We start from the raw sequence: 14,014 nt of genomic DNA on the forward strand, positions 1-14,014 counted from the left end.
CACGCACACACACACACACACGCACACACCAAGAGTGGATGAAAAGGCTTATGGCTTAAAAAGGAGACTGTCTAGGGAGAACTTGGCAGGCTCCCAAGATGGTCCAAATGTGGTTAGAAAGAGCAAAGAAAGTGCCTGGTAAGGGATTTCTTTTTTTTCTTTTTTTTTTTTTTTTTGTGGTTAGGAGATGGATCCGGTCTGAGGGTTCTAGCACATCGGTAGGGGCTCACCCAATTTGAAACTATTGCCAGAGCCAAAAAAGAGCACACCTGGGCTGTCTTATCAGCTTGCCCAGATGTGGGCAGAAGGCAGGGAGGGTGAGGCCAGCAGTTGGACATCCAAACAAATGGAGGTGGACTTTTTATTGCATAGCTCTCATAGGGTATTTATAAATAGTTCAATCAAAGGAATTTTTTCCCCACCATGGGGGAAAATGTTTAATACATTTTCCACGTCAATAAAAAAACTTAAATACAGTATGTTTTGAAAGCTTAAGGAAGGTAAAAGGAATTTATTGCATTGAATTTTGATAAAATATAATACATTTTAGAGTCCTTTAATTAAACTGATTTTATTCTTAAAAGGAAAAAGGTGTTTTTTATTCCATACATTTCCTTCATTAAGAGGGGACGATATTTTACTGTTTATATGGATTTGTTGTCTCTAGATGTTTCTGTTCCTCTAACATTCTTCAGTTGTCTAAAGTGGGTGTGGATAGAAAAGGATGAATAGCAGCAAAACCAACCAGAAAGAGTTCTAGGAAGAATGGGTTTGCCACAGCTAAGAAGTGTTGCTGAAGGTGGTGTGTGATCCTTAAGTGTGAATGCTTTACTTGTGAATTACCTGAATTAAAATCAGAAACACAGAGCTGGGTGCCTGTTTACTTGTTTCCTTTTACCAATCCTTCATTTTCTTTCCCAAAAGCTGTCTCTGCAACATGGAACCACAGAATCTTACACATGTCTCTGAATTCCTCCTGCTAGGCCTCTCAGAGGATCCAGGACAGCAGCCCATCCTCTTTGGAATGTTCCTGTCCATGTACCTGGTCACAGTGGCTGGGAATCTGTTTATTATCGTGGCCGTGATCTCCGACCGCCATCTCTACACCCGCCTGTACTTCTTCCTCTCCAGCCTGTCCTTAGCTGACATTGGTTTTACCTCCACCACCATCCCAAAGGTGCTTGTGAATACTCACACATACCAGAGAGACATCTCTTATGTAGGCTGCCTGATTCAGTTGTCTTTTTTATATCTTTTTGCATGTCTGGACAGTCTACTCCTGATGGTGATGGCCTATGACTGGTTTGTGGCCATCTGTCATCCCCTGCACTACCCAATCATCATGAGCCCCCGTCTATGTGGCTTGCTGGTCCTGGTGTCAATTTTCGTCAGCTTTTTTGACTCCCAGCTACACTGTATGATGGTGTCACATCTTACCTTCTACACAGATGTGGAAATCCCTAGTTTCTTCTGTGACCCTCCTCAACTTTTCAACCTTGCTTGTTCTAACACCTCCACCAATACCATGTTAATGTATTTAATTGGTGCCATCTTTGCTGGTATTCCAGTCTCTGGGATCCTTTTCTCTTATACTCGAATTTTATCTTCCATTTTGAGAGTCCCATCATCAGGTGGGAAGTATAAAGCTTTTTTCACTTGTGGCTCCCACCTGTCAGTAGTGTGCTTATTTTATGGAACGGCCGCTGGAGTATACCTGAGCTCAGCTGTCTCACCTTCTCTCAGGAAGGGTGCAGTGGCCTCAGTGATGTTCACTGTTGTCACCCCCATGCTGAATCCTTTCATCTACAGCCTGAGGAACACAGACATCAAGAGAGCGCTGCAGAGACTCCTCAGCAGAATATCTTAATCTGAAGATCTGTGGCTTTTTTATCTTGTGTGTGTTACATTTGGAAGCAAAACCAAATATGAGGTGCTGGAATACATGCTCCTTTGGTCACATAATTTGTGTAGCTCCCATGGATTTCACTCCTCTTGATGTTTCATATCGGAATACTATATTACTTATTTGGCACACTTTTTGGGGAACTGTAAAATGTTCTGAAATCTGTACATCATAGTGTCTGCCCAACTGAGTCATATAATATCCATAGAGCCTTCTGTACTTACAGATATCCTGGTGAAATGTACAGTCTCTTTAAAAAAATACAATCCTCTACCCTTTCCATAGTTCATGTCTATGTTCTTACACCTTTTATAATTATCTTATTTATTTATACAGTTTGGGTGTGATAAATGCTTTTTGTTGTTAGGTGCTGTTGAGTCAGTTCTGACTCATAGTGACTCTATGTACAACAGAATGAAAAAATGCCCAGTCCTGGGTCATCCTCACAATTGTTATTATGCTTGAGACCATTGTTGCAGCCAGTGTGACAATCCATCCATTAAGGGTCATCCACTTTTTTGCTGGTCCTCTACTCTACCAAACATGATGTCCTTCTCCCAGGACTGATCCCTCCTCATAACATCTCCAAAATATGTGAGATGAAGTTTCATCATCCTCGCTTCCAAGGAGCACTCTGGCTGTATTTCTTCCAAGATAGACTTGTTGGTTTTTCTGGCATTCCATATTCTTTGCCAACACCATAATTCAAAGGCATCAATTCTTCTTCGCTCTTCCTTATTCATTTTTCAGATTTTGCATGCATACGAGGCAATTGAAAATATCCTGGCTTGGGTCAGGTGTACCTTTTTCCTCAAAGTGACATATTTTTCTTTTTAACACTTAAAGAGGTCTTTTGCAGCAGATTTGCCCAATGCAATACATCTTTTGATTTCTTAACTGCTGCTTTCGTGGGTGTTGATTGTGGATCCATGTAAAAGGAAACCCTTGACAGCATCCATCTTTTCTCCATTTATCATGACTGTGCTTATTGGTCCAGTTGGTTCTTTATGTTGAGGTGTAATCCATACTGAAGGCTGTAGTGTTTGATCTTCATCAGTAAGTGCTTCAAGACCTCTTTGCTTTCATCAAGCAAAGTTTTGTCATCTGCATATCACAGGTATTCATAAGGTTTTCACTGGACAATTTTTTCAGAAGTGGACTGCCAGGTCCTTCTTCCTAGTCTGTCTTAGTCTGTAAGCTCTGCTGAAACCTGTACACCAATGGTGACCCTGCTGGTATTTGAAACACTGGTGGCAAAGCTTAGAGTATCACAGCAATACACAAGCCACCACAGTATGACAGATTGACAGACATGTGGTGCTTTTTACTCTGCCCTTAATCTTGGCTTCATATTGGAATCATCTAGTGAACATTAAAAATACTCAAACCTGATCCCCTAAATAATGAACTGTATGGAACCAAATGGTCAATATTTACCTAAAACAACAATGAGAAGCTAAGGAGGGGAAGGGTAGCTAGATCAATGGAAACAGAACAAAAAGAGTGGAAATACTGAGAATGTTGACACATTGTGAAAAATGTAACCAATGTCATGAACAAACTGTATATAAAATTTTTTATATAGGAATCAAATTTGCTTCGTAAACTTTCCCTAAAACAAAATAAAATGTTTTAAAAAATACTCATGCCTGAGTTCCAACACCAGAGAGTCTAGATTATTGAGAGTGGGGTATGGGGTAAGATGGAGAATTTTTCAAAGCACCCTAGCAGGTACTAGTGGTCAGCCAAGGTTGAAGACTACTGATCTCAGTGAAACCATTGTTCAAAAATGACTAATATATCTTTGAGGACTTCCTCATGAGAAGATGCTGAAGATCTTAAAGTCATCAGAGCTCACAAGGGAGATAGGAGAGAACTTACCATAACTACAGGCAATATGGTTTTTCTCAATTTTTCTAGTAATATTTCTTCATATATCTTTTCCCTCTATACCATATTGTTGTTGTTGTTAGGTACCACTGAGTCAGTTCCAACTCATAGTGACCCTATACCAGAGAGCAGTCATATGTGCTGGTTATTGAGTTCTGTTTCTCTGCTCCAAACTCCCCTTTCTATACTACACATTGTGATGCCAGTGTAGAAATCCTCAGATCACTGCCCTGATTTTCTATCTGGCTTTCTTGTCAGGTTCTTCCAGTAGGTGTCCATAAGCCCAACTTTTTCACTGTTCTCCTTGTCCTTTGGTGTGGTTGCTACTTCCTGTAGGCAGTATCTCTCTGTTACCACTTTTTTCCTTTATGGATTTCATTCTTTCAATAACTATTTAACTAATTATGTATATTAAATCATCTTCATTAAAATAACTAGTGTATTTTCTTTCTTCTTGATTGAACCCTGACTGATAAATCGTAACATGGAAATAAAGATATATTGTCATGTGTCTGCAATTGGAAGCTTACAAATGTGCTCAGGAAAAGTTTGGTTGTAAATCATATGCTTTGGTCAAGGGTGTACAACTGAAGTTGCAGGTGGAGATATCATATTTCCAGTTGTTATGTGACTCTGATGGTGACTGAGAATCCTTAAGTCACCCAAATCATTAAGAATAAATTTAACTTTATCTGTTTTTGATTACTCTAAGATAGCAAACAGTCATGTCCTCAGTGAAGGGGGGATCTTTCATCTCTCTAGTGGTAACCTGCTTGCAATTCCACTTTGTAACCATGCGTCACTGTCTTTTGTCTTGATAAATATGTCCTGTGTCTCCTTCTCTCTTTTCTTTCGAGATGCCACATGTAGTTCCTGATGCAGCAACATGGGCTCTGGAAACCTGTGCAGTCCTAGTTTAAATTACTCTGCCTCTTACCAGTAAGCTGAATCTCCAGTCAACTTCACTGATGAGGACCTTTGATACTCAAATTGTGCTTTAAGCTAGGTGCCTGACAGAAGGCCTTACAATTTCATCTTTGCACAGTGAGACCTTGAGCAGTTTTAAAGCAGGGACTGAATATCATTGGTGTCTATACTCAAAAGCTAGCTTAGTTAGGGCATAGATTGGGTATATCTATACTTTGTTTAATATTGAATAAGTTATTCACTGACTCACAAGAAAAGTGAAGATATTTTGATATCAACACATACAGTTTTGGATGGTCTACTAACCCTTCTGTATAGATTCTTACTAACTCCTGAGATAATAAATGTATGCCTTGTTGTTTTTATGATTATGAACATTCACTGACATCAATTTTTTTCAATTTAATAGTATATGCAAGATTAAAAACCATAGAATAATAGGTGGATTTTGATAAGTTCTACAAATACCACCACCACTACCAATTGCCATTGAGTTCGTTCCAATTCATGGTGACCCATGTGTCTCAGAGTAGAACTGTGCTCCAGGGGTTTTCAATAGCTGATATTTTAGAAGTAGATCACCAGGTCTTTCTTCCAAGGCACCCCTGGGTGACAATGAACTTCCAGCCTTTAAGTTAGCAACCAAGCGTGTCAACTGTTTGCACATCCAAGGACTACAAACCAATCATAAAGGCAGTGATAATAATAATGGTGAGGATGATGATGTTACTACATTATCAGGAGCCTTTATTGAGGGCTTCATTGTGCCAGGCTCTGAACTAAAACTCCATGTAACTTATTGTCTTGCATTTGCACCACCACCTTCCAAAAAGAGTAACACACATTATTGCTATTTTACAAATTAGGACAGGAGCACAGCCTTTTTATGTAACTTGTACCAGGTCTTGGGTTAGAAAGGGGTGATTCCAGGCTTGAATCTACACAGTCTGACTCCAGACACGAGGTTCCCAGCCATATTCTGCCCTGTCCACCTACCTTGCCATTTCTCTTCCCTAGTCATTGCAAACTATTCATTGTGCTCTTCCAGAGGGTGTCCTTTGCTGAATCAACGACAGAAAGGATATCTGAGATCCCAGGAAGGAATCACAAAAAGAGCTAGCAGATGATATTTCTAGGCATAACTATCTTGCCCCTGCTTCTGAATTTTGTCTTCGCTATCCACTTCTTCCATTCTTTAAATGTAGCCCCTCTCAATCTCAAGGGGAGACATAGCTCAGAGTCTTGGATTCCATTTCTAGTTAGGAAACTGGAATCAGTTAAAAGGTGTACCTTAGGTATACCTTTGATTAAAATCTCTGGACCTCTGCTTAAAACTTCCCAGAGTGTAGGGCAACAGAGTGAAGAAGTTTAGTGCATGGGCCTCAGAGACTGACAGCTTAGTTTTGAATTCTATCTGCTCTACTTGTGAAATATGTGCCATGGGACAAGTTCTTAATATCTCTGGGCCTCTACATTGTCATCTGAGTTGATGTCTAGTCGGTACAACTTCAGTGAGTAATTGTTAAATAGGAAATGAATACTACCTTTGTGATTTGATATATGATGGATGCGTGTAATAATAGTAAAACAAAATTTAGACTCATGGCCTTGAGCTAATGGCCTTGAGAACTCAATGCTCAGAGCTCATAATTAGCCAAACGGGTCCATGTTATCACAATCTTTGAGGACTTGTTAATAATAATGAATGAGGAAGAAGAGAAAAAGGAATGTCCTTTTCTTAGAGGAAACAAACCTACCTTTTTCACTTCCAAGTTGCAGGGAGCTTTAAATATTGTTATTATTTGTGTTATTAGGCTCAGATTCATACTATTTGACTGAAATATCTTGAGACCTGATGGTTTGGCTTTTCCTGTATCCCTAATAGAACATTTTATTTTCATTTTTATACAAGTAGATATTGAATGCTTGGAAGGAAACAACTGAGATTCATTCATTTATGATTCCCCAAAGCTTATCCTGTGCTTGGCACAGAGGATGCTACAATAAGGACAGCAACAAAGCTGTGTCAAACATGGAATAGACCCTTCCTTGGTTCACAGGAACAAAGGGTGGGCTGTACGTAGTCCACACATTGAGCTTTTATCCCTCCAAGGGTGTCTCATAGGACTAGAGACAAGATAAAATAGGTCATGAATGTGTCTATATCATGGACTTTCTATGGGACCTATTATTGTCCATTTAATTGAATGAACAATATTAAATTATTTTTTTAAAAATTGTGGAGATTTTTACAAAAATGGAAAAAAAAAGAATATGGAAGAGAAGGAGGAAATAACTTATTATGTGGACCTAAACATATTTTGAGATTCAAATTCATTCTATGCTCCATTTTCCTGGGACATGATAGGAATCTACCACTCTCATATAATCAAATAAAGGGACATTAAAACTTTTGTGGGATTGTATTTCATCAATAAATATGCGACTCCCATAATGACTCAAATTCTGAATAAACAACAACTAAATAATTTATTAACTGCCAAACATTCTTTAGCTGCCACACCTATCCTAGAGATGGGTGTTATTCTCCCCATATCCAGCTCAGAGAGGTTGAAAGATTTACATGCCCTCCAAATGTAATGTCTGAAATATTTGCACTCAGATCTTAGTCTCCTGATTCCTCTTGCAGTTCTCTGTTTAATTAACCAGAACAGAATGATTGTATTTCTTTTCAGACCTGCTTTGGTTCCAGATGAGCAAATGGAAGCTGAATGAGTGATTCTTTTTCTTACAACTTCGTGAGTTAGTCTGTGAATTAAGGGAATGGGCCAAATGGTTTACAGATTACTTTATAACCTTAATTTTGTAGATTGTAGGGTTTTCTAAAAATAGTAATGTATTTTACTGCATACTTGGAAAATCTCTGAGATATGAGAATATTATTCCCTATACAGGATGATAATTTTCATTTGGAGCTATCATGAAATGGCTGTTAGTAGACTAACTTCGTGGATATTTGTGATTCTCTGCCTTGACAAAAAGAACATATAGTTGATTGTGTTATTTTTCTTTTGGATAAATAAATTTTGGTAACTGATAGTAAATTTAGACATGCATTGATTTTTACACCTCAAACAACTATGCTTCAAGCACACATCATATAGAAGTTGTCACTTGTGCGATGTAAAGAGTGGCACAAGAATTTTCATAGGATTGTCATAATAATAAATGGACAAATAAGATGATATGCCTTTCTCAGATAATACCATGCATCATTTAAAGTGTTTGAAAGGGATGTGTGTACTTCACAGGAACACTTACAACCCAATAGTGTAGTAAATGAGGACCCTTGGGAGACAATGTGTGTAGTATGATACTATTTAGGCACATTTTCAAGAAAAATATTTGTGGATACATAAGTCAATACTGGTATTACGGAAACATTGAATGGAAATGTACCCACCAAATGTGTGACAGTGCTTGCCTTTGACAGACAGCTGTTCAGAGGAATGGGATTATGCAGGGATAGCTAGTTTATTCAAGCTTTTATTGGTAATATTTTAAGAGCTTATAAAATTTGGGCTCTGAAACTAATACTATTGAATGTTTCTATTTTTAATATAATATTTAAGATAATGCGAGGAGTGGGTATTAATGATAAAAATAATAGGTAATATTACTAGAGTGCTTACTAAGTGCCTGGCAATATTCTAAAGTAATGGTTCTCAATCCTGGCTGGACATTGGGATGACCAATGGATTCACAGGCAGAGAATCTGATTTAATTAGTTCTTGGCTGTGGCCAGTTCATTATTATATTTTAAAAGTTCCGTAGTTAATTAAAATGATCAACTAGCATTGATAACCACTGGTCTAAGCACTTTATATGTATTATTTAATTTAATTTCTTACAACAATACCAAAAGAGAAGTTCAATTAAGATTCACATTTTTATCAATGTGCAAACTACCCATGTGTTTTTCATATTATTCTCTGCTATTTTCACTTTTTTATTCTCCCAAATTAAATCATATTGTGACATTCCAAGAAAAATGAAGACCTGAATTGCCATCAAGGAGCTGAAATGAGAAGAATTGCAATCTCCCTATCAGGGAGGATTGGTTTGAAAAGCTCTTAAATAGGTACAAGGTTACTGGGTTTCAGGTATGGCTTTGGGACCTCCCTGACCCTAAATACTTCAACTGTAAACAAGAGGGTTGGTTTGATAAGAAAACAAGGCTTCCCAAATATTTAGGATGATTAATACATTTAAAACACTTTCTGAAGCCAATACTGAATGGAAAGAAAATAAAGATAAAGTGAACTCAGCACCAGATTTCCCTGAGATGGTTTAGCATTGATACAAATAAATTTCATAAAATGAAAAGTAGGAAAACTGTTTCTTAAAGGTAAATTATTGTTTACTCATTGATGTGTTCTACATTAATGCCGTCTTTGAGTTTAACAATGGTATATGATTTTGTGCATTTAGAAAACACACATTTATCAAAATTTGAGGTCCACCAAAGCCAAGGATTAGGATTTATATTTGAAAGATTTTTAAAGACAACCCACATATTTGAGTGAGAACTTATCTCTGCGGAACATGGATGTCAGAAATCCAAAGAGTCATGAAAACTCATGAGGGACAACATCATGAGGCTGTGCTCTGCTGTGTCATAACTTCAGTGCAACATGGTAAATCTGCAATGCACTCCCAGGTTGTACCTGATTTCTAGAGAGCCAGGAGGCCATTAGAAAAAGGGCACTGATAACTAATATGGATTCCTCCATAAACATCACATCCTTCTGATCAGAGCCTGAACACAAGATAGCACTTGGAAAGTAGATTTTATTACATACAATAAGAAAGGGACAGTATACAACAGGAGAGCAATCTCCCTTGGCTCAAAAGCTGTCCAAGTCAGAGAAGATGATTTTTCATGCACAACCTATTTTGTGTCTTGGTGAGACAAATAAACAGGATGTGCTATGACTTGTCTATGCCCCCTGGCTTCTGGAAATTGTCCCAGTGGATATACATTCTTCCATGCTTGCCCTCCACCTACCCGCCACTTGACATCGTAACTGAGGAACACATTGGGAGCCTACCGACTGTCAGTCTCCTGGGAGCTTAATTTCTGCTGGTCTTGCTTCAGACTGTTATATCCACTTAGGCTGGCTATCAACTTAAAGCTGCACATGCTGCCCATTAGCATCATAGCCGAGGAAACAGAGAAAAACCCTTTCCCCAGCTATTTTATATCCCTAGCCTATATGACCTGTTACATGGAGATTTTTTCTGGCTGACCACTCAAGGAGGAGATGCTCTGACACCTTGGCGCCTCGCCCAGGATGTATCTCTTTAACCCTGCTGACATTTAGACAAAGCTTTATGCTGGGGGCGGGGGGAGGGCGGGGCTGGTATGATGGTTTGTTCCTGAAGCCCAAAAATGCTAATCGGGGAGGAACAGGGAAGACCATGGGTGCCAGGCTCATCCAAATGACTGCCTACTCACAATCTGTGAAGATAATAAGCAAACAGAAATGATCTCTGATTCAGAACACTTTATTTTAACTTAGAATCCAGTCAATGTGGTACTATCTCTTATTGGGTATTTATAAATATTCCAAATCAGAAAATATATTGTACTGCATTTGGATAAAGTAAAGCCCATTTGATTGTGTTGTCGTTGTTAGCTCCTGACTCATGGCAATCCCGACCACAACAGAAGGAAATGCTGCCTAGTCTTGCATCATCCCATGGTCAGTTGCAGATGAGACTGCTATGATCCATAGGGTTTCCATTGGCTGATTTTGGAAGTTGATTGCCTTGATTTTCTTCCTCCTATGTCTTAGTCTGGTAGCCCAGGGAAATCTGTTCAGCATCATAGCAACATGCAAGCCTCCACTTTCATTTGGGTGACGGCTTCACATGAGGTACATTGCCTAAGAATTTCAACTGGGTCTCTGACATGGGAAGTAAGAATTCAACCACTGAACCACCAGTACCCTCCATGACTCCTTCATATTGTCCTCTAATTGATTTTTTTTCTTAAATAGGAAAGTATATTAAATATTCCCTACGTTTCCTTCAGAAAGATATTTTACAGTCTTTCTGGATTTGTTATCTGAAAATGTCCTTAGTATTCTAATATTCTTTGGCCCAGTGTCCTTAAAGTGGGTGTGTATGGAAACAGATAAGTACCTTAGAAACCAATGAGGAAAGAGTTATAAGAAGAAATGGGTTTATCAGAACTGAGAAATATTGCTGAAAGAGATTATGAGATTACCAAATTTGAGTCCTTTACTTTTGAATTACTTGAATCCAAAAGAGAGACCAAGTGCTGGTTGCCTGTATACTTTCTTCCTCTTTTACAACCCTATTTTCTTTTCCTAAAGCTGTCTCATCTAGTGTTCTATTTAGAGAGACAAATCTTTAATGGGTTATGGAAATTGTATCAGATTCTCGGTATAGAAATCCTCATTCTCCCTAAATCACTTGATCAATTCACTGCATTTGTTGACATCAAAATCACACTCACTGATTCTTCAAATGAGAAAAAAAAAAGGAACCTGAACTTCATATTAAGATCCTTGCAATTTACCAGACAGAAGTGAGAATACAGGTTTGATTCCTCCTGAGAAGGGGAAGGGCCTTGACCCTTCCAGTACTTTCACTTATTTCTGCCCACATCCATTAACTTAACAAGCCCTCAGGGACTGGGGGAATGTAGATCAGTTAGGCTAATTATGAGCTCTGTGAGTTGCATTCTCAATACCATTTGACTATAAATTATTAGCCTGTGTCTCCAGCCGCTCAGAGTACCCATCCTAGTCCAGCAAGCTTCATATGTGTGTCTCTTCCTCCCAGAATTATCACCCACGTCGGGATTCCCAGCCTGAGTCTGTCTCCTTGCCAGTCCTGAGAAAGGAGCCTCAGCCCTCATTGTCCACCAGGCAGGGGAGGAGCAATTGATTCACACTCCTTGGCCATGCCCCAGTGGAGACACCATTCAGCCCAGTGAGTACTGAGGGAGGTAGGAACACCGGAGGGACTGTCAAGAGCATTGTTTTTCATCATCAGGACCAACAGCACAATTGGGATAGTCACAATAGAGGGCTTAGAACAAAATGTTTCAGCTGAGTGGCTTATGAAGTTTATGTTCTTAGTACTGCATGCATCTGAGGACTTTCATTCAGACTTCTGCTCTTCTCTAACACCATTTCTGGCTTCCATAGGCATTGCCACCAATAGAGCTGGAAGTAAGTCCTTCTAAACTGTCTCCTAAGCACTCCTAGATGATCATGAAGTTGAGGATGATGATAATGATGGTGATGATGACAATAACTACAATATCACCAAACTGTATTGAGGGTTTCCTGGTGCCAAGCTCTGAGCTATATGTTGTGGAGCTTTTTTCATTTCATCTGCACAATCACCCCCAAGATATAGGTTCAGAGATTATTATTATTTTATATATGAGGAATGGAGCACAGAAATTTTATGTATTTTAATCAAGTTTTGGTGCAGAAAGGTGTGAATCCAGGTTTGTATCTGGGCAGTGAGACTCCAATCACAGGGCACATAGCCAATATTCTAATCTGTTAACACAACCTGCTATTTCTCTATGTGGGTCATCAAGGTGGAGTACTTGCAGGGGAATGACAGATTTTCATCAGTTTCTGCTCCCCTAGCGCCTACAAAAACCCCCAATGGGATGGATTTACACAGTGGCTGTAACAATGGGCTCAAACATAGCAACAAGTGTGAGGATGGTGCAGGACTGGGCAGTGCTTTGTTCTGTTGTATATAAGGTCACTATGAGTTGGGACTGACTCAAAGGCATCTAACAACAACAATACAGCTTACGCCACACTTGGCACAGTGTAGGCAACCAAAACAGGAAATTTTTGTTAAATATCGATTATCCTTTTTTAGTTCACAGGAGCAAAGCGCAGTCAAAATGTTGTCCACATACTGGGTGCTTTTCTGCCTGTGCTTTCCTCCCTTCCAGGGGTGTCCAGTAGTACTAGAGAGATGAATGAGACTCAGCATTCTACAGAGTCAGGATGGACTCTAGCCCTCCCAGAATTTGGCTCAAATGTTGAGGCTGATGAGGCCACACACACATATGCACGCACACACCAAGGGTGGATAAAAAGGCTTATTACTCAAAAAGGAGGTTGTCTGGGGAGACCTTGGCAGGTTCCCAAGATAGTCCAAATGTGGCTTGAAAGAGCAAAGAAAGTGCCTGGTAAGGGATTTTTTTTGTTGGGAGGTGGATCTGGTCTGAGGGTTCTAGCATGTCAGCAGGAGCTTACCCAGTTTGAACCTACTGTCAGTGCCAAAAGAGGGAGCACTGGGGTTGTCTTATGAGTTTGCCCAGATGTGGACAGAAGCCAGAGAGGGTGAGGTTTAAGAGCTGTCAGCAGTGGAACATCCAAACAACTGGGGGCAGATTTTTTATTGCATAGTTCTTACAGGGTGTTTAAAAATAGTCCAAATCAAAGGAATTCGTGTGTGTGTTGGGGGGGGGGGGATGTTTAATACATTTTCCATGTCAATAAAAAAAAATTTAAATAACAGTATGTTTTGAAAGCTTAAAGAAGGGCAAAGGAATTTATTTCACTGAATTTTGATAAAATACAATACATTTTAGAGCATTTTAGTGTCCTTTAATTAGACTAATTTTATTCTTAGTGGGAAAAAGATCTTCCTTATTCCATATGTTTCCTTCATTAACAGGGGATGATATTTTACTGCCTGTATGGATTTGGTATCTCTAGATGTTCTTGCTCCTCTAACATTCTTCATTCTTCAGTGCTTCTAAAGCGGATGTGGATAGAAAAGGATGAATAGCAGGGAAACCAGTGGGAAAGATTACTAGGAAAAATGTGTTTGCCAGAACTGAGAAATGTTGCTGAAGGTGGGGTGTGATCCTTAAGTATGAATGTTCTACTTGTGAATTACCTGAATTAAAATCAGAAACACAGAGCTGGGTGCCCGTTTACTTGTTTCCTTTTGCCAATCCTTTATTTTCTTTCCCAAAATGTGTCTCTGCAACATGGAACCACAAAATCTTACACGTGTCTCTGAATTCCTCCTGCTGGGCCTCTCAGAGGATCCAGGACAGCAGCCCATCCTCTTTGGAATGTTCCTGTCCATGTTCCTGGTCACAGTGGCTGGGAACCTACTTATTATTGTGTCCATGATCTCAGACTCCCACCTCTACACCCCCAGTGTACTTCTTCTTCTCCAGCCTGTCCTTAGCTGACATTGGTTTTACCTCCACCACCATCCCAAAGGTGCTTGTGAATACTCACACATACC

The 14,014-nt window shown here is 39.3% G+C and overlaps 1 protein-coding gene and 1 pseudogene across 1 annotated transcript; both read left to right on the forward strand.

The window, feature by feature from the left end:
- Positions 1–922: 922 nt before the first annotated feature.
- LOC101349887 (olfactory receptor 7E24-like) lies at positions 923–1,867 on the forward strand. The gene has a single exon (XM_004378567.3). The coding sequence runs from the start codon at positions 938–940 to the stop codon at positions 1,865–1,867; it is 930 nt and encodes a 309-aa protein (XP_004378624.1). The 5' UTR covers positions 923–937.
- An 11,875-nt stretch (positions 1,868–13,742) lies between these two features.
- The window catches only part of LOC101350138 (olfactory receptor 7E24-like), a 1,103-nt pseudogene continuing 831 nt past the window's right edge, over positions 13,743–14,014 (forward strand).

The sequence above is a fragment of the Trichechus manatus genome, unplaced genomic scaffold (assembly GCF_000243295.1).
Source record: "Trichechus manatus latirostris isolate Lorelei unplaced genomic scaffold, TriManLat1.0 scaffold00057, whole genome shotgun sequence".
NCBI lineage: Eukaryota > Metazoa > Chordata > Mammalia > Sirenia > Trichechidae > Trichechus > Trichechus manatus.

Coding starts and splice junctions, on each gene's coding strand:
- LOC101349887 (XM_004378567.3), top strand. CDS start 938: ATGGAACCACAGAATCTTACACATGTCTCTGAATTCCTCCTGCTAGGC.